Source organism: Mustela nivalis (assembly GCF_964662115.1).
Source record: "Mustela nivalis genome assembly, chromosome: 8".
In the NCBI taxonomy this organism is placed as follows: Eukaryota; Metazoa; Chordata; class Mammalia; order Carnivora; family Mustelidae; genus Mustela; species Mustela nivalis.
Window position 1 is genome coordinate 109,502,375 of NC_139027.1, and position 21,448 is coordinate 109,523,822.

At 36.9% G+C, this 21,448-nt stretch overlaps 2 protein-coding genes across 3 annotated transcripts in view; both read left to right on the forward strand.

Moving 5' to 3' along the window:
- MKKS (MKKS centrosomal shuttling protein) overlaps window positions 1-21,448 on the forward strand; it is a 30,977-nt gene that overhangs the window by 3,372 nt on the left and 6,157 nt on the right. Inside the window, exons 2-6 of one of the 2 annotated variants that reach the window (XM_082744405.1) lie at window positions 4,348-4,432; window positions 8,493-8,728; window positions 14,799-16,215; window positions 18,439-18,614; window positions 19,583-19,693. In XM_082744405.1, coding sequence (XP_082600531.1) covers window positions 15,231-16,215; window positions 18,439-18,614; window positions 19,583-19,693 — 1,272 coding nt within the window. In that variant the 5' untranslated portion in view covers window positions 4,348-4,432; window positions 8,493-8,728; window positions 14,799-15,230. The remainder of the gene's footprint in view (window positions 1-4,347; window positions 4,433-8,492; window positions 8,729-14,798; window positions 16,216-18,438; window positions 18,615-19,582; window positions 19,694-21,448) is intronic. The other variant, XM_082744406.1, reaches the window with a different exon arrangement.
- On the forward strand, window positions 14,841-15,199 carry LOC309871429 (uncharacterized protein; the record flags this gene model as incomplete). Its single annotated transcript, XM_082744415.1, has 1 exon — window positions 14,841-15,199. The coding sequence occupies one exon, from the start codon at window positions 14,841-14,843 to the stop codon at window positions 14,991-14,993; it is 153 nt and encodes a 50-aa protein (XP_082600541.1). The 3' UTR covers window positions 14,994-15,199.

A 21,448-nucleotide genomic window follows, 5' to 3' on the forward strand; every position in this document is an offset into this window, starting at 1 on the left:
CACGAATGGGGGCACCTGGGTGGCTCAATGGGTTAAAGCCTCTGCCTTCGGCTCATGTCATGATCCCAAGGTCCTGGGATCAAGCCCTGCATTGGGCTCTGCTTAGCAGGGAGCCTGCTTCCCCCTCTCTCTGTCTCTGCCTGCCTCTGTGCCTACTTGTGATCTTTGTCTGTCAAATAAATAAATACAATCTTTAAAATATATATATATTTTTTAAAAATATATATATATAAAAATATATATAACGAACAGCTTTTAAGCAAAGCATAAACCAAACCAGATTTGGTTTTGCAAGATGGCTGTTAAGTGGGTGGAGTATATTTAATGCAGAGCAAACTAGAGCAGTGGTTCTCAAACTTTAACTTAGAAAACACGGATTACTGAACCCGTGTTTCTGATTTGGTAGGTCAGAGGCAACCCGAGAATTTGTATTTCTCATTCGTTGATGATGCTAGGGCTACTGGTGAGGGGACCACACTTCGAGAGCCCCTCGGATTATAAGCAAGGACGTCATCTGAAGTGATAAGGATCTGGACTGTGACTGTGGGGAGAGGACTGAGACTGTGAAATTATCACGTCAAATGGCAGGGCTGGGGGACTGATTTGAAGAGGAATACAAAGAAAAGGGCAGAAACCACTATATTCAGACTTCGGAATTGAAAGGCTTAGTAGGTTTTTTTTTTTTTTTTTTTAACTGAAACTATAAATAATAAATAAATAAATAGAGGTAGAACAGCAGTTTGGGAATGAAAGAGGATTCATATGTATACGAAATGAGTTCAGACTGTGGGTACAGATAAAGGTGAACCATAGCAGTTGGACACATGGTTTGAAGATAGAACCATCCTGAAAGGATGTACTGTAACAGAAGCTTTGGATGTGAATGAGACCACCCAGGGATGGAACACAGGAAGCCACCGACCAAGGACAGATCTTTGATAAGGGTGAAGAGGTGGATGGAAACCGAGGGACCATTAAAGGAGACTGACAAGGAACAAACCAGAGTCTCAAGTACTTAAGGAAGTTTCAGGAACACATCAGAATGCTTCAGAGATCAAGTAAAGGGAGAGTTCGGTGATTGTCACAGTCAGATCAGTTGCCACAGAAGGTAGAACAAAAGCAGATTAGCTGAGTTTGAAAATGGAGGTGGGAAGTGACTCTAGGAAAAGATTTGTTTTTTGAAAGGGCAGTGGCTGGGAAAAGTGTAGCAGCTGGAAGGGAGACAGGGAAAGGGCAGTTGCTTTAGGAAACTTGTTTTGGTGCTTTTCAGTAGGGAAAAATGGTCAGGTTTTGCGGAGGAGGAAGAAGACCCATTATAAATAGTGGGAGGTGGGAAATGTAAGAGAGGGATAATGGAGTTAGAACCCTGCAGAGACAGCAGGGAAGGAGGCTAAGATGAGAACTGAGATTGACGGGTTTTTACATGTGAGACGGGAAGTCAAGGGTGCTAATGCCTGATAGCCACCGTTTCTTCTGGCCATTAGCTTAGTTGCAGAAACAGAGGTGAAGAGTAAAACAGAGCTCTTGAAAAGTGATGAAGATAGAAATCATCTTTTTAGGGATTCAGAGCTAATTAGGGGTACATAGTCACTGCTCTAGCACCAAGGGGCCAATTAACTGCACATTTAATATGAAACAAGCTGGCTTTCAGCATGATACCCACTCCCTTTCCCCCACCAACCTCAGCATCAAATGGCAGCCAGGTGTAAAAACAAGGAATGGAAAGGTTGTAGTGTTGTTTTATAGAGTTTATACTTAATTAAGTGTACTTAAAAGAGAATGCATCTAAATATACTTAATTTAAGTATAAACTCAATAAACAACACTACAACCTTTCTGGTTATTCACAGCCTGCAGTAAGCTAATTTTCTCATCCTCATTAGTCCCTAATCACTCATTCACTGTTCACATTTTGGACTGCCGACATTTAGTAAAGCGCCCATATACAATCAGTGATGCTTTCAGTATATTACTTACTCATAAAGACGTTGAGTTCACAGAAATGGGGGAGGGAGCAGAGACTATAAACTACTTATACATAACTATGTTGACCTTCATGTGTTCTTGACTACTCCTGACCAGCTGTGCTGTCAGCATTATAGCTACTGGGTATAGGTCAAGCTGACCTTGAGGCAGTGGGGAGGGAAATGTGGTAGGATTTTGCCAAATGGAAACTTTAGAACTCAGGTATGATCCATTCAGTTCAACAGCCCAACAGTAATGTATTTGATTATGTGTGTTTTTACAAGATGAAAATTCAGCAAAACTGTGTTATTTTAGGTGATAAAGATAGAAGATGGGAAAAAAGGAAACTGGTGATCTCTCTAGTATGCCAATCAGTTGAATAAGCATGAAGACCGTACACAGACCTTCTAATGTGTACACAAAAAGTGCCAGCATTTGAACTGCCATATTAAAAACTTCGGATATTTTTAGCGTCAGAGATTGAAGTTCAGAAATGAAGAATTCTCAAGCATCTAAGCCAACATTGTCATAAAAGAAAAGGCATTATATAGATCCGGTAAACTTCATCACAGTCACAGTCACAAGATCTGGGATAATTGATTGTGTAATATTCTGTCTAATGTCCTCTTCACATTTAAATTATATTCAGGGAAGTTTTTAAAAATTAATATTTTTCAAATACTTTGAGCAGAGCAATAATGGAAACCTGAAAAGAATCTACCTTACACTATGTCCGAAAGACCAGCAGATGGCGCCTTGCAAGCCCAGTAGGCAAAATGATAACCTTTTCTAGAATATTTCCTGCATCCAGGTTGTTGTAGGCTTAATTTAGTAATGGCCAATAACAAAACTTGATGATTTTAATTGACATGATGCTACATGGGCAGAATAAACTGATAGCTAGAGCTAGGCTGTTTAGGATTTTGTAGGAAGCCTACCTGTCTTTCTGTCCTTTGCCTTACAGACCAGTCCTGTCACCTAGAAACCTTCACTGAGCTTGCAATATAACAAGCCGCAGCAAACCTGTGAGAGGTCTCAGTGGTAGAAACTGAAGAGATAATAATTTCTGTAATACAAAATAGGGGGAGGGAAAGTTGCTACTTCAGACACAGTAATACCTTGACTTTAAACAATATTTGTGGTATGAAGTAATATATCTCAGTGTTTTCCTTTCTTAGCCTTGATATTTATGTGCACTCGGGAGATTACAGTTATTTTATTAAGGTGGAAATACAGCAAGCTTCTCCCCATTCTGTTCATTAACTCTTATTATTCATTCTGTATATGGAACTAAGCTGAAGAAACTGAACTAAAATTAGTGCAGCTAATCTCAACTATTAGTAGGTCACAGATGTGTATGTGGAGGATACAGACTAATTTTGGACAAGTTGACACAAGACCACTGTTAACCTCTTACATACCTGACATGAGAATCAGAAGAACATGCCAGGCTTAATACATTAGGATAGGTGACCTCAGTGACTCTTAAAAGTGTGCACAATGTACTCAGAATGTTCTTATCCATTATCATGCACTGGAAATTCTGATTAACTCTACTGCCAAAGCTGGGTCACTAATTCTTGACTCTGGAAAATAGCCTAAAAGAATACCAGCCAAGACTTTAAGGCCTCCAAAATCCAAGCTGAATGCCAGTTAACTGACAATAATCTTGGAATCAATCATTTAGTGTTTCCTCATTTATAAAGTGGCCTCATAAAACTGCTATGAAAACAAAAAGATAAAAAATGTGAAGCCTTTCGAATAATGCAGGGTACGTATTTTTGAAAGGAGTATATGAAAGCTAAATCTGTGTTAAGATTGTCTCTAAATGGGATGCCTGGATAGCTCAATTGGCTGAGCCTCTGCCTTTGGCTCAAGTCGTGATCCCAGCGACCTGGGATTGGGTCCCACATTGAGCTCCTTGCTCAGCAGGGAACCTGCTTCTCTCTCTGACTGCTGCTCCCCCTGCTCATGCACTCTGACAAATAAAATCTTAAAAAAATAGTTTGTCTCTAAACAGGTTTTAAACTTAACAGAAGGCACTTCAATGAATAAAACTATAAACGCTGTTTTACTTGACCTAAACTTAGTAATTTTGTAACTCTTCCTTTCTCTCATCTTTCCAAGAGTTCCATACCTTCTTTGTTTCTTTAGGAGTGCATTTAAAGAAGATTCAGAGAAGATAAGAAAAAGGCAGTTGCAGGTACCAAAGGGGTAAAGGACGAGGAAAAATCATTATGTTCTTGTTTCTGTTGCTGCTTTACTCCAAGCACACTTGAAAAGCTCAGTGAATAAATAACAAAGACTAATTTATTTTTAGGGATCAACCTGTTACTGCTCATCAAACCTGATCATTCTGAGTGCATTCTTGTTTTGTTTCAGACTCAGGAATCTCTGGTGTCAGTAAATAGTTCCCATCTCATTTGGAATGACTTGCCAAGTGTTTTGAGGGAAGGACCATCTCAAGGTAAGTTGTATTTAGCTTAATTTCCCAAATTGAATTTCAGTATCCCTTATGTTCAGCACCATGAACCTTTGTAAAAGTCAAGGTTTTAAAAACAACTTGTAAATTCATTTGGAAAATGAGTTAATGAAGAAATGTGGTAATTCTTTATATTATCCTGAGAAGCAGCATTTAGAGACTGTAAGCAAGGACTCTGGAATATTTACAAGAATATTTGTAGCCATAGCATATTTAGCAATAAAATTAACGTTGAAACAAATCTCAAATTTCTATCAGAGAGCCATCCAAATCAGCTTATCTCCATATAATAAAAAACTACGCAGCTATCAAAAATGATAATGAAGATTTCTATTCTTGGGGGAAGAAAAAATTATAAAACAGCAAGTAAATTGTCACATTTTTGTCAAAACCAAAAAGATGCCAGACATTTTTAGCATTCTTATCCTTATTCTATATTTTCTAACTTTAAAAAGCAAACTTATATTAGAAATAGCAGGATGATGATTTTCATTTTGAAAAAAAAAAAAAAAGTCCCACAGAAGAATTGAGAAAAGGTGTTAAAATTGTATCCCCAAAATATGTTTGGTTGTATTTTAAAGATCCATAAGAAGATATGAACAAAATAAGGAACACATAACCTCACTACTACATGGAATGTTAAATTTCAAAGCTATGCTGTCATTTTCTTAAAACTAATAATGAGCCTTATTTAGTAAAGTCTAATGTGTCTTGTTCTGGGAAGTTGGTTGTTCAGGTAATAATCGGATACATGTGATGTGCTAGAAAACTATTAAATCAAAGAGATTAAAGTTACTGTACCATTTTAAAAGATTGCTAGTTCCATCTGGCTTGATGGAGATGGGCTATTATACATATAATGTGGTAGTGTTTTTATGTGGATTAAATGTGAAAACTCTAGAAGTATTTTTCAAAGTAAAAAGCTTTATCATCCTGATCCTGATCATCTTCCAAGCATCTCAGAGTACAACAGAATAATCAATGGAAAATAGTTACCTACCTCCCACTCCCATTAGCCAAATCAATATATGAGACATAGAGAATTTGAGGAAATGGGGATATGTACATGTTGCGTAAACATTAAAGCAATTAATCATTAGATCAGTCTACATCATTTACTAACCAGAAAGTCTGTTACGGGGCCTCAGTAATAATGGCCAATAATGAGTTTTCAACCAAAACAGGTAATTCCCATATTTAACCAAGCCCAAATGTAGAAAAAGATGTATAGCTCCTTAAGTCATCCTAATGGAAACAAATAATAGGCTATTAAACACAATGTAAATAAAATGGAATGCCTCCCTTGTCCTTAATAACTCTTAGACGACCCAAAGAGTCAGCTAACTTGATGCTAACTCTCTTTTCTATAAGCTGTTTCCCTAAAAGTTTTGTAATTGAGGGAAAAGCTGACAAGTACAGAATTAGGTTAGTGATCATGGAGGAGTAAACTGCGAAAAGAAGAGATGCCGTCCATTAAAAGTAATGTGACTTGGGGTGCCGGAATGGCTCAGTCATTAAGCAGCGTCTTGCCTTCAGCTCAGTATGTGATCCCAGGATCTTGGGATCTAGCCTCACATCAAGCTTCCTGATCAGGGAGAAGCCTACTTCCCCCTCTCCAACTCCCCCTGCCTGCTGTGTTCCCTCTCTCACTGATTCTCTCTGTCAAATAAATAAATAAAATCTTTTAAAAAGATGTAATATGACTCGATAGCTTCATGTTGAGAGTGTCAGAGGTGTTGGAGTCACCTTAAGTATTGATAAGACCAAATATGAATGATAGTATCTTTGAAACCTTTAATTGAAGATATTTTGTGGACAAAACATCACATCAGTCAACACAAGCCAGTTAACTGGTACAGCCTCTGTCCTTCTGTCTCTGTGAAATAATCCTTACTATAGTTCTTCCCTCATTACTTCCAAATCACCCAGGGTTTTACTGTATCCTCAAATCTCAAAAGCATTTTGTATAGTGGGCTTCAAAATGAAATTTAATGATACAGTTAATTGTGATTGGCTTTCTCCAAAGATAGAACATAAGTATGTTCTATCTTTGGAGAAAAGAGGTATGGTATGGTCCTAAAGAGGTATGGTCCCTAAAGGTTGCAAAAAGTACATAGGATACAAGAGGACTTTAGAACCAGAAAGAGGGGGCACCTGGGTGGCTCAGTGGGTTAAAGCCTCTGTCTTCAGCTCAGGTCATGATCCCAGGGTCCTGGGATTGAGTCCCATACTGGCCTCCCTCCTCAGCAGGGAGTCTGCTTCTCCCTCTGCCACTCCCTCTGTTTATGTACCCTCTGACAAATAAATTCTTAAAAAAAAAAAAAAAAACCCACACAGGAAAAAGGCATAAAATACTTTGTTACAAAGTAGACCATTGGTTTTTTTCCATCTAGTAGAGTAAGTTTTACAACAAAGTCCTTATAAAATGTGAATTTGGACACTGGGTTAAATGGTTTCTATTGCTAGAAACGATATATGTACAAAGAAATGACTCTAAATTTTGTTTTCTTTTGTTTTTTTTTTGAAGATTTGTTTATTTAGAGAGCATGTTTGAGAGCAAGTGGTGGGGCACAGGGAGGGAGAAAGAGAATCCCAAGCAGACTCCCCACTGAGCAGGGAGCCCAATACAGTGTTCAATTTCACGACCCTGAGATGATAACCTGAGTCGAAATCAAGAGTCGGATGCTGAACCAACTGAACCACCCATGTGCCCCCATTTATTTTTAATATATGTAGAACACTGAGATAGTTAAGGTGTTTAACTCATTAGCAGTATATTTTAATCTTGACTTAAAGGGGAAAGAATAAGTAAATTCTGTTTAGACAGTGTTCTAGTGACAGTCATACAGTTATTGTAACGTAAATGATTACATGATATTGAAACTCATATATATGCAATTGAACCTAATTCTTAGTATATTCCATAGATGATGGAACAGTTTGTACTGTCTTTCTGTGCTCAGAAAGGAACTTTAAAAATGAGCACATTCATAGCATCACAAGTCTATAAGCTAATCACTAAAGCCTAATGAGCATCCCTTAAATTAAAAAGTATAATTAGTCTTTAGAGGTTGTCTAGACTCGAGTTCCCAAACCCAACAGATCATCAAAACCAGACCATCATACTTTCCAAACCAAAGACCAAGGACAGGAATCTTTTTTTTTTTTTTAAGATTCCATTTATTCATTTGACAGAGATCACAAGTAGGCAGAGAGAGAGAGAGGAGGAAGCAGGCTCCCCGCCAAACAGAGAGCCCAATCTGGGGCTCGATCCCAGGACTCTGGGATCACGACCCGAGCCGAAGGCAGAGGCCTCAACCCACTGAGCCACTCAGGTGCCCCAAGGAATCTTTCTAAATACAACCTACCTTTGAAAGTACTGCCAGGTTACTACCCCCAATTTCTCTGTGTAAACTGGGTAAAGAGTAAACCCTGTAGGGTAGAGTTATTAGTAGTAAAGGTAAACACTAAAATCCTGTGCTTCGGGACATAAATTGAAATGGTATTAATTCCTACTAACCCAGAGTCCATTCCAGTATTCAGTTGGAATCCATGCATGACTGTCCCAATCTCAGTTGAAATACCGTCACTTACATGTGTCGGAATACAAAATCTAAATTCTTAGTGCATACTTAAGGATTACCATTTGATTCTTCTGTTAAAATTCTGACTAAATGTATTTTTTAAGTCTAATTTTACTGTGGCTCAGAGAATGTATAATTAATTATATAAAGAAAATGACATCTATGCCTGAGGATTTCCAAAGACTTATATAGCTTTTCTAGCTAGTGATTTGGCTCCTTTAACGATTTTCAACTAAAAGTTTGTATTGCTTTATAAGTTTCTCAAGGCTGAACTTCCCGCTATCCCTTTGAGCCTATAACATATCCTTTTTTGTTAATTAATATTACACTATATTGTACCCAAAAATGTTTAATAGTCAACTTTCATTAGAGTGCAATATTCTACTTGTGACAGTTCACAGATGTAACTTGAGGGAGTTGTTTTTTGTTCTTACCTTCTTTGCCTATTGGCCTTTTCCTAGGTGCACTGAAGCTAAAGTAAAGTACTATGAGCTTTCAGAACTTTTGGAGCAATTATAAAGTTCTGATTGTTATGATACCCTTAGTTGGATTCATACATTTGGGATGGCATAGAATCAAGAGCAGCCCTGTTTTCCAAATGCCCAACAAGGACAACGTCTCTGCGCCAGATAGTCCAGCATTCGAATATCCTAAGAAGAATCACACCGAAGGGAAATAGCAGGCTTGGAATCTTCAGGTAAGCTCAGTTTAATCTGGTCAACCAAATGGCATGTTCCAACAATGGGAAATACAGTCTTTAAAAAGTACAGAGGCGCTTGGGTGGCTCAGTCAGTTACGTGTCTGCCTTTGGCTCAGGTCATGATTCCAGGGTCCTGTGATTGAGTCCCACATTGGGCTCCCTGTGCAGCCCGGAGCCTGCTTCTCCCTCTCCCTGATGCTCCCTCTACTTTTGCTCACGCTTTCTTTCTCTATCTGACAAACAAGCAAAATCTTTTAAAAAAAAATTAAAAACATTAAAAATTAGAGCTCTGAAAAGAGAAAGCTTAAGTGGTAAATTACCTGTTGTTTTTATGATGACTCACTGACACAATATTATTCTGCAGTTTCTTCTAGAAGTTTGTTCCATACAGACCTTGACAGTTGCCTCACAGAGTCGTTTGGATGAAAGGAGGACAGTCAGTCCATTACTTGCCCTGTCCTTTTCACTAACAGTGTCACCAGGATCATGAGTGTGTCCAAAAGAGCAGTTGTCTACTTGTCACAAATCCATCCCAGAGCATACAAATCTGTAACTTGCAGAAGTTCTCTCCTTTGTTATTACTGTTCTGTTTCTTCCAAGGCAAATAAAACTAACTATATCTATTTAGTATCTGTTTTTATTTTTTATTTTTTTACTTTCTTATTTGAGAGAGAGAGACAGTGAGCACGAGCAGGGGGAGGCAGAGATAGAGAAGCCTCCAGCAGACTCTCCACTGAGCAGGGAGCCCCACACCTGGCCCAGTCCCTGAAATCATGACCTGAGCCAAAGGCAGACATAATCGACTGAGCCACCCAGGCACCCCTAGTATCTAACATTTTACCTTCAAAATAATTTACTTTTGAGAGTCACTGAAATAAGAGAATATAGTTACATTATTCAGGATTATAATCCCTTAATTACAATTCCAAAATCCAGAAATTTCCAAAATCCAAATGGTTTTTGTCATAACTCCTTTGGTAGCAAAACTTGACCTTAACACACAAGGAGGTTTGCAGTCTTTTTTCCAATCAATATGGATATTTAGTTTCACTGCAGAAATACTGTTGAGTTTAATTATGAGTGTTATATTTATATTTGTTATGGGTATTAAACAGTGTATTTTGATTATGGGTGCTAGACACTATATTATTTTTCTAAAATCCCAGAAGTTCTGAATTATGAAACTCATCTGCCCCCAGATAGAGAACTGTGGCCCTATAATTGTGGAGCATTTTCTATCTTAATATATCATTTTGACCTTATGTTGAGTAATAATGTGCTTCAAACTTTGGCATAAGGTAGGTCATTTTAGGGTCTGCTTCTTACAGAAGGAAGACCTCAGTAAGATTTTCCTCATTCTTAAGAGGTCTATGATTTTGACTTATAAAATTATGATATATAATTTATATATATAATATATATATTATTTTAAATCAAGATTTTATTTTTAAATGCTCTTAAAGAGAAAGGGAAGAGCATGGCTCAGAGTATTAGACAATCATTTAATAATAAAAACCCAGACAGTAAAATATCAGGAGCTCAATAACTTAAAAGAGTAACCTTAAAACATTCTATGTAAGATTTTGTTTATAAAGGGAGTCTTAGTGCACATGAGCAGGGAGTTAGAGTTTATTAGATGCTTAATTTTTATCCATGAGCTTTTCTAACTGTAATGATATCATTAGAGAGCATGTGTATGTAGAGAGGAGAGAGAATACATTTATAGTGTGATATATATTTATACATATATATATAGTATGCATATTCCTTATGACATCATTTTTTTCCCTTTAATTCTTCTCATAAGAGTTTGAAGCCCTGCTATAGCCAAACTTTGAGGGGGGGCGGAGAAAGTAGTTTCTCCTTCTGTGAAAATACAAGGAATATTATTGAGGTATTCTTAGAGGAAAAGTAGAGAAGAGAAAGCATCTTTCTAAAACTTTAAGGTAAAAATAGAGATTTTAGATGTCAGTGCTGCAGTATTTAGAAGTCTTAGAGTGACCAACACTGCCAATCAAGCAAGCAGAAATAGATATTAGAACAACTTTGGGGTGAGCAAATGTTACAACCAGATTTAGAGTTAAACACGATTCTACCAAAAGAATGTACTATTTTTTTGTCCTTTAATATTTTTCAATTTTTACTTTTTTTTAAAGCTTTATTTATTTGTTTTAGAAAGAAAGAGGGTACAAGCATGGGAAGAGGGAGGCAAGCAGACTCCCTGCTGACCGTGTAGCCCGACATGGGGCTCAACCCCAGGACGCCAAGATGTGTCCTGAGCTGAAATCAAGTCAGATGCTTAATTAACTGAACCACTCCATAGTTTTTACTTTTTATTATGGAAAATTGCAAACATACTCCAAAATAAAGAGAGGATAGTATATTCAACTCTCCAGTATCCATCACCCAGCTTTAACACTTAACATTTTGCCCATCTTCTTTTATGTATCCTTCCTATCCTTTGATTATTGCAATATCTTAAAGCAAATCCCAGGCTTCAGTGTGTATCTTTAACATTAAAGATAAATACACACACAGCCACAAATGCATTATCACACTGAAAAAGACTAATGGTAACTTCTTACTACCATTGGATATCCAGAGACATGTTCATATTTCCAAATTTGTCTTTAGAAAAATCTTTACAAGTGCTTTGTTGGAACTGGGATCCAAACAAGGTCTACACATTGCATTTTAAAGATCCATCTCTTTTCAACCACTATATAACTACTACATTTCTTCTTTTTGAATGTCCCACATTCTGAATTTGGTTGGTTGAGTCCTCATTTTGTCACTGAACAAGTTTCTCACTCTCCCATATCTCCTGTCATCTGGTAGTTAGATCAGAAAATCTGCTTTGATTTACTTTATTTTTTTCCTCTTGAAAAAGAATACTTCACGTATGTGCTATGGTATACATCCTAGTGAATCACATTGTTTCACATTTAATGTCTGATCCACTTTCAGTGTTGCTAAGATTGAAGTGCATTATCAGTCTGATCTCACCATTATAAAATCTATTACAGAATTTATTTATGATCCGGCACCTGAGTGGCTCAGTCAGTTAAGTGTCTGACTTGATTTTGGCTCAGGTCATGATCTCGGAGTCGTGGGATTGAGCAGTGTGACAAGCTCTGTGATGGGCATGGAACCTGCTTGGGACTCTCTCTCTCCCTTTGGCCCTCCTACCTCTCTAAAGAAATTATTTAAGATCATTGTTTTAATCTAGTCATTGGAAAACTTTTTTCTATGTAGGACCAGATAGTAAATATTTTACACTTTGGAGACCATAGAGCCTCTATTTCAACTACTCAGCTTTCTGTTGTAACACAAAAGCATTCATATATAATACAAAAGTATGAGCCAATAAGACTTCATTTACAAAAGTAGGCAGTGGCTGGGGTGCCTGGGTGGTTCAGTGAGTTAAGCCTCTACCTTTGGCTCAGGTCATGATCTCATGGTCCTAGGATTGAACCCTGTGTCGGGCTCTCTGCTAAGTGGGGAGACTGCTTCCCCCTTCTCTCTATGCCTGCCTCTCTGACTACTTGTGATCTCTCTGTCAGATAAAAATAAAATATTTAAAGAAAAAAAATAGGCAGTGGGCAAGATGTGGCCCTACTGTGGCAAGATGGGCTCTAATTTGCCTACCACCATAAAGGTCCAATCCATCCTTTCCTTAGAGGTTGCAAAATGATGCTGTTCAAATTGCACCATTCCTTCTCCACTTATGAGCTAGAACAACTCCCCTCATCAGCTATTCATTTATCCGTCCAAGTGCATTTATCAGGAAAAGCAAGATAACTGCTTTATTTTCTCCCAGTTTTTATAAAAGTGAGTTAGTGCCCTAACAGCAATGAGGGTTTTGGGGTTTAATGACAATATGAATTTATGAGTCTGCAAATTATTTGAATTATCTCAAGGTATTACTATCAGTATTTTCAAGACTCAAATTGTACCATCTTGGATGCCCTCCAAGTTGACTCCTGTTTCTGTTTTTTTCCTGTGGTCTTTGATATGACCCAAGTATATTTTATGGCCAAAAACTCCTCAGTTCATCTTGTGTATTTCTTGCCTCAGACATAGAATCAGCCATTTCTCCAAGGAAACCTGGTTCCTGTTAAGAGAAATTTTAGCTGTTCATATTTCTTTAACTCATAACTTACAGTGAGTATCTAAATTTAGAATACAGTCATGTAAGTTTTACTATTATTTTAATTAAGTTAAGCATGCCTGCAAAGGCCCATCTGCCAGACCTTTGTATCCAGGAAGTCAGAGTCGTTCATGTGATGGTAGCCTTTGGAACTCTGGGTCACAGTGTTAGGAAAAAGAGTCTTAATAGGTCCAAACTGACACTTCCAAACATATTTATAAGCCAGCCCAGTGTTTGGTTTATTTCTTTTCTTTCATTTGTACCTTGTTTTGTCTGGATTTAGACCCATAAGTCAGCAAGTTTTGACATCCTAAAAAGGATTTGGGAGTCACCAGCACTTTCGATGATTGCTTCCTTTCTCATTTTATAGAGAGATTAGCCAAAAGATGTGGTTACTGGTCTCACTACCACAGACTGTTAGAGGTGCCAGCTTAACATTCCATTTTTGAAAAGTTGCATGTCACTGTTACATATTAAAAAAGACTTTTTTTTTTTAACTGGAGAAATAATTTTCTTGATCACAATTTCTATTACGATTTGTGGCTTGTGTGGGTGTGTGTTAAACATGTAAAGTAAGTATGGAAGTCACTGCACTTAAGGTTTCATTTAAATATATCTCAGATTTTGCTGAATATAAATAACCACTGAAATAATATTTAATTACCTAGCTGTTCCTGGCATAAGATGAAGGGTTATTTTCCTCGTCTTATAAAAGATTTATTGCAGAGAGAAAACTAGCCATCATTGCTTTCTCTTTATTTGGTCCCAGTTGCCATGGTTATAGTCCTTTAACTGGAGAGTTAATAACACTCCTTCCCTCTCTTCACCTGTTCTTTGTATATCTTCCATCACCTTTTTGGTCTGTATCACACTATGCCATAGTCTACTTCAGGTCATACTGTAGTCTGGTGGTCACTTAGTTTTATTTATGCTAAATACTGTCGAAGGAATTAGCATAATTATCATATTCCTGAAAATAATTATTGGCTGAACTTTTACCTTTAAAGCACCTAAACTCAACAAATAAGATCCATGACCTGAGTTTTTTCATTTTTTCCACACATTATTAATATGTCAGGACTTTGTGCCTCAAGGCACACTATTTATTTAAAACCATGTTAAGAAAGTTAGTACAAGAGTACTGGTTACAACATTTTATGGTATTTAGACCTTTTGAGATCAAATTACAAATCAGATACTATTTTTCTCTTTGTCAAATAGCATATCCCCTGATTTTTGTATTTACAAAGTCTTGGAGAGGATTCAGTTTTAGGACATTAAAACTGACAATCATTGATTGACAGACTAAAACTATAGAAAATTACTTTGAAATCAGCCAAACATTGGAAACATGGTTTTGACAGTGTGCTGTGCAGAATTATACAGCTAGAGATGGCCTACACGATACGGAGTGTGTCTATAGTAGGGAAACTAACAGTTCTTTTAACTCATAATTATTTACCAGCAGGATTTGATGTATGTGTATCTTTTGTTCAGACCTACAGTTTCCAAGTAAACCAAAGTTATGGAAGAAAACATTAAATCTTGATGTAAGAGAATAAAAACATTTGGGATCTTTTTTTTAAGACTCAGTGTTTTATAATGAGTTTTATAATATAGCATTTCTTTTCTAGAAGCATATCATATTCAAATAACTGTACTGTAAGCTTTCTAGCTATGTTGTTCTGCATTCCAAAATCATTCAAATATCAGTACTTTTTCTTGGAGGGATTCATTGAAGAATAAAGGAATGACTGTTTAGTCTAAGTGGATTTACATTTCTCATTTTGTGGAGGCTTGTGCCAGTTGGTAATTCCTTTTTCTAAAGAGGGAGCAGAGCATCAAAATACTAAACTGCATTCTATTAAATGTTTTGGACTTACTTCTCTAAAATGTTTTTTCCTTTATTTCTTATAGAAAGAAGCATCTTTGAATCTGAGCTTGACATTGAAAGAGGAGATGAAAAACATCAGCTGGATTAGAAAGAACTGGCTCCTCGTAGCTGGAGTGTCTTTCATAGGCGTCCACCTTGGAACATACTTTATACAGAGGGCTGCAAAGCAATCTGTAAAATCTCAGTCTACAGGCAAACAAGAGAGTATTAAAGAATGAAGTAAAAATAAATATTTGGAACTAAATTACTAATATGTCATTAAATCATTACATGCTAATTAGCTTCATAAACCAGGAGCTAATTAATCTTATAGCCACAGTGCTGCATATTCAAGACTTTTATTCCTGAAGAATAATTTTTTTTTCTAAGTGTCAAGTCCCATGACAATGCAATAAATAGAAAAATATGGTTAACAAAATAAAAACTGTCTTCACCACTTAATCCCCTAGAGTAAGATGTCTCGTTTAGAAGCTAAAAAGCCATCTTTGTGTAAAAGTGAACCACTGACAAGTGAGAAAGTCAGGGCCACACTTTGTGTCTTGAAAGGAATCCTGACATCGAGCTATGGCCCTTCGGGGAGGCTGAAGCAGGTGCACAATGGCCTTGGAGGCTGCGTGTGCACCACCTCACAGTCATCAGCCCTGCTCTCTAACCTTCCCGTCACCCATCCCATTTTAAAGATCCTGACAACATCCACGAAGAATCATGTTTCGTGCTTCAGTGACTGTGGCTTATTCACAGCCATTCTTTGCTGCAATCTGATTGAAAATGTTCAGAGAACAGGCTTGACACCCACCACTGTTATTAAATTAAACCAGCATCTTTTGCGCCTCTGCACCAATTACCTCAAGTCTGAGTCCTGTGGTTGTCGAATTCCAGTTGACTTTAGCAGTCCTCAGACCCTCCTCTGTTTGGTGCGCAGTATAGTAACAAGTAAGCCCGCCTGTATGCTCACCAGAGAGGAAACAGACCATATCAGTGCTTTGGTTCTGAAAGCCTTTTTGCTCACAATTCCAGAAAACACCAAAGACCGCCTCATTTTAGGAAAGAGTATAATTGTGCCTTTAAAGGGTCACAGAGTTCTAGATTCTACTGTATTCCCTGGAATACTTATAGAAGTGTCAGAAGTTCAACTGATGAAGATCTTACCCATCAAAAAATCAAATGCCTTCAAGGTGGCACTCTTTTGTGCTTCTTTATCTGGAGATCTCTCTGATACTGGAGAAGGAACTATGGTGGTCAGTTCCGGGGTCTCTCTTGAAAATGCAGTCCTGGAGCAGTTGCTTAACCTAGGAAGGCAGCTAGTTAGTGATCATGTAGACCTTGTCATGTGCCAAAAAGTTATACACCCATCTTTGAAACAGTTTCTCAGTATGCACCAGATAATTGCCATTGATAGAGTTGGAGTGGCTCTGATGGAACCCCTGAGTAAAGTGACAGGTAAGAAGCACCTTCAGCTTTTGCCCCTCACAGTTAATAAATCAACAGTCTTTTTTGAGTGGAGACATTCTTGGTGTGTGTCACTGTTAACATCCTGAAAAGTTTTAGAAGCTGCCAACCTCACAACATGTGTATCATTTCTGCCCGCAAAGTTGGCTTCTCAAAAATACATCCATTAATGTTCATTTATTTAAAATTGAGTGATTATGGTAATTTCTATTTTCCAGCCCCAGAAAGGACTACAGAGTCTGTTATAATCTAAAAACATTAACCCCCACAAATAACTTAGATTATTGAGAAATTTAGCAGCTTCATAATCCTAAACTCTTATACTTTATACACAAAATCCTTCTTCTACTTGAATTTTACAAGTAGAAATGACATATTCAGAAGGTAATTTTGCAACTAAAATATCCTTTTCTTCACTTCTCTACTTCTTCACTACTGTACTGCCTAAATAGTAATTCCTAATTAGGGGTAGGTAGGTGGGTGGATGTGTGCGTGCACACATGCACGCTAACTTTAAATATCCCAGATATTTCCAGCTGAGCTTCTTGAGAATCAGGATTTGTCTTTTATTTTTAGCACTGACAACAGGCCTAGTTGACAGTTAGGTGCTCTAAAAGGCTTATTGAATTGACTAATATTTGGTAAGATACAGAATTGTAACGGACAAGAAATTTACTGTATTTTACAAGTTAAAATCAGACCTAAGGTTGATATTCACCTATTACAGCCAAGGAAACATGATAATGTAAACAGTTTGTGATTTGAGCCACTTTTCAATATCCTTTTGATTGCACTTTTGTATCAGTCATTCCATTCTGATCAATTACTAGGTTTATCAGACTTAAGCCATTGTTACAGTTCACCATCTTTAGTCTTATTATAAATAATCAAATAGTAGTATGTATGCCAGTACTGAATACCTAATACCTGGGTTACTGCCCTATTTCTGTAAGGCTGTCCCATGATTGCCAAAGTGGAAATTATTAAGAAATAATGGAAACAGTTCTATGGAACTCCTTGTTGATGTTCTACATCACACCCATAGTTTTAAATATTTACTGGTTTTTTCATGACTTTTTCAGCTGTGAATATTGGGTATTACAGTTTTTAAAATGTGAAACAGTGCCTGGGTGGCTCAGTCGGTGAAGCATCCACATCCAACTCTTGATTTCAGCTCAGGTCATGATCTCAGAGTTGTGGGATTGAGTGCCACATCAGGCTCCTGCTGGGAATGCAGCCTGCTTAAGAGTCAGTCTCTCCCTCTCTAAAAAATCCAAAAGGTGAAAGATTTTGTCATAGAAACAATAGTTTGAAGTGGGCATTGGGTTTCTATAGCCCCACAATTCTTGCTTATCCCACGTATAACTAGAACATGGTATAAATAGCCAGAGCTTTAGTCCTGGATCTTGGGAGCAGTGACCTTTTGAGATAAAAAGGAAGGGGAAAAAACAACTATACCAAGCCTGTATGTTTTCCACCCTCCCTACTGTATCTAGATTAATCTCCTTTCTTCCCCTTTCAGACAAAATTCCTCTCGATTAGTCTGAATTAAGTAGTGGGATTATTGTGCATGGGCCACTGGTGTGTTTGAAGCTTGGCATGGTGTACAGAGCATTGAACATTTGATTTGCTTTGTCTCCCTATGGGGAGGCCTGCCCTGAAAAGTTAAATGATATGAATGACTTGCTTCATGTCCAGGAGCTCATAAACAGTAGAGCAAGAGCCTCTCACTACAACAGATTGTCTGTTGTGTCCAGGTGAAGTGACACATTGTTTTTTTTTTTCCAATCCTTAAATTTCAGATTACTCAGGTACTCCTTATTCTTTGAGGCTTCAAGAAGAAAAGAAGGATAGTCAAAGAAGTTTAATCATTCAGTGATTATTTTCTGGGTTCTTGCAAATTTTTTAAGCTCCCAGAAAAAGAATGCACATTTTTGTGTGCCTTTTTCTGGAGAGTACAAAATAGCTCCTAACAGATGTTCAAAGAGGTCTGTAAACCAAAAGAACCTCTGCTTTGCTTTATTTCTGTATCATCTTAATAGCAGAATACTACTTAATTTACAGGTCTTAGAAGCATCTTGTTATTTATTCTATATTTCATGTGTTAAAGTATATGCATGTGGGACTTTTATTATTGGCTTGGAATCAGTTTTAAATGACTGCATGTTCCATCTTTACTCATACGTTTTGTGTTTTCTGAACTTTAAAAAACAGGAACACAACCTATTGGTTCCCTAGGCTCAATATCTCCTAGTAGTTATGGAAGTGTGAAAGATTTGTGCCCAGCAAAATTTGGCTTCAAACATTTTCTTCATCTAATTCCTAATGAAGCAACTATCTGCAGCTTGCTGCTCTGCAACAGAAATAACACTGCCTGGGATGAGCTGAAGGTAGGTCACAGACTCAATTCCATTATTTAGGGGCTGAAGCTGGGATTGAATAGTAGGACAGAAATGATAGGGTTTTTTTCGCGGAAGTGATCTCTGTTTTTTTGTTTTTCCTAACTTTCCCAGATGATTTAGAAAGCAAAAACAACAAAAATGAGAGTTAAAGTTACAAGTAATCTGATTTACTTGCCTATGATATTACAAAAGACTTGGCGAGTGCTACCAGTATATTTCTAGTATCTACACAAGATCTAAAGGTCCTTGACATGTGACCTTTTCTTAGCAATTAACATGAACTATGTACTTTTTGATGCTAACGTGTATGAATAATTCACTGAAAAAGTGAGCTTCCTAGCCATACCCAGCATCCACCTCTTGGTAGAGTTTGTCATCTTCTACCCGCAATAACACATGCAACTTATATATTATAAGAGAAGTGATAACCTATGGGTATTGATCACAAACTTAAAGGTTCATCTATACTCAAGGATATACCCTTGGTAAGTGTGAAAGGTTTCTTGTATTTTTCTTTCTATTACTACCGGGTTGTCGCTGTTATTAATTCCATAGCAACTTGAAAGAAATTCTAAAGCATGTATATAGCTAATTTATTTAGACTCAAATCATTTTTTTTTAGTAGAAATACTAAACCTTGCAGCAAACCTTGCTGACCCAGTTATTTTGAGGCCATCCATTTGTGAATCTTAGTTTGAAGAGCTAAGTGCATAAGAGATGCTATTAATCTGGTTCATGGAAACAAACATCTGGCTAAAATATTTTTCTTTAATCTCTATTCTTTATTATTCCAAAATGTATCCGTTATATTACAAACTTGGCAACACAGGTTTTGTTCTTTTGTCATTAAAATCCAGCTCTTTTAGTCTGCTATCTAAGTTCCCTTGAAAACATGGTTATATTTCTTTGTGAACCTGAGGGCAATGTCTGATTCTGATGATTCGTCTCTTCTTTAGCTCACATGTCAAACCGCACTGCACGTTTTGCAGTTAACAATCAAGGAACCATGTGTTTTGTTGGGAGGCGGCTGTACTGAAACTCATTTGGCAGCATATATCAGACACAAGGTAGGTTACATGGACCTGCTCAGAAGATCTGAATTCTCAGCGACATTTGTTTTATGAGATAATAAACCAAATCATGATACCCTGGGGCTACTAGTCTCATGCAAATTTTATATTTCAAAACACGTGAGAAAAATAACACTTGCAAATATAAGGTAATATCTCTATTACAATGATTATTGTTAATCCATCCCCTCACCAAATAACCACATTCTTTGACTATTGTTGAAATACTGCATATTGAAATGAGCATTCCGTTAATGGAGGTTGTATTAGAGATTTCAACTGCTGTGGTATAATCATAATTGATAGTCATAGTGAAAGTGTTAAGATTATACACAATACTTCAGTACCTTCTGGACTATCAAGAGAAGACTTAGTTTCATTTAATAATGCATTCCAAGTATTAGATTCTATTATAATTTTAAATTGGTATCTATTTATAAGTTCTGTCAAATAGAATGTTTTTTATTCATGTAGGAAACTATATCCTGATAATAGGTAAATTTAGTGCATTATAGTTCTGATTAATTATTTCATAAATACTGACCTACTTTATTTGAAAATAGATACAAAAAGGTTTGTGTTTTCCAGATATTTGCAGTTGATTCTTTGGTCAGGATTGTTCCCAAAGAGACTACAGGGGGCGTCTAAGTGGCTCAGTCAGTTGAGCATCTGACCCTTAACCTCAGCTCAGGTCTTGATCTCAGAGTTGTGAGTTCAAGCCCTACACTTAACTTTAAAAATGAAAAAGAGAGACTGCAGAGCTTCCAGTGACTGACTAGGATTAAAGAAAAAGTAAACATTTTTTCACAGAAGGAAACAGAAACCCTGTTTCCCAAAAAGATTTAAAATCTGTTTGATGATAAAGCCCATTCATGAAAAGTTATCAGAGTATAAATTATGAAAACCAAAATCAGTGCCTATGTATTGATGCTGAATGCCAATAATGTAGTCTGCAAATAGAATTAAGTAAACTGGAAAAGTTTTTTGGAGGAAGACTGTTTTTTGAGTAGGATTTTTAAGAATACTGCATTGAAAATATGGGAAAAGAACATACAGTATAGATGGTCTCATCTGGTTCACACCTTCTGGGCAGAAAAAAAAAAAAAGCAGCCACTGCTTTGGAATAGTTTGGATATGGGTTTTAACTATCATTCAGTTATTATCTTGCTAATATGTTACTTTTTCTATCGTGAAATTGCTAGGAGCAACTTCTTTATTTTTATTTTATTTATTTTTATTTTTAAATACTCCATTTATTTATTTGAGAGAGAGAGAAAGAGAATACAGAGGGAAAAGCTGACTCCCTGCTGACCAAAGAGCTCTATGTGGGGCTCAGTCCCAGGACACTGAGATTATGACCTGAGTCATAATGCTTAACTAACTGAGCCACCCAGGTGCCCCAGGAGAAACTTTTTCAGAATGGTGAAACCAAAAAAATGTTTAAAATTATATTACTTTTTCCTTAATTAAAAGAGAATTATTTATTTTTAAAACATTGACATGAAAATTACACTTGTCCCTAAATGGCTTTTGTCTTAATAATTATGCGTGTTCTAATTTTAAACAAGTCTCAAACACTTTGCCAACTATAAATAAGTATTTCACTTGAACATTAGCCTTCAGGAACCTCCTCCTGTGTGTATAAAAACCTTTGATATATGCATTATGTCTTGTCCATCATATATTGAGGGAGCACAACTGGGCAGTCATTCAGAGGAAGCTGATGATGGGGTTTATTCTGATAAGATGACT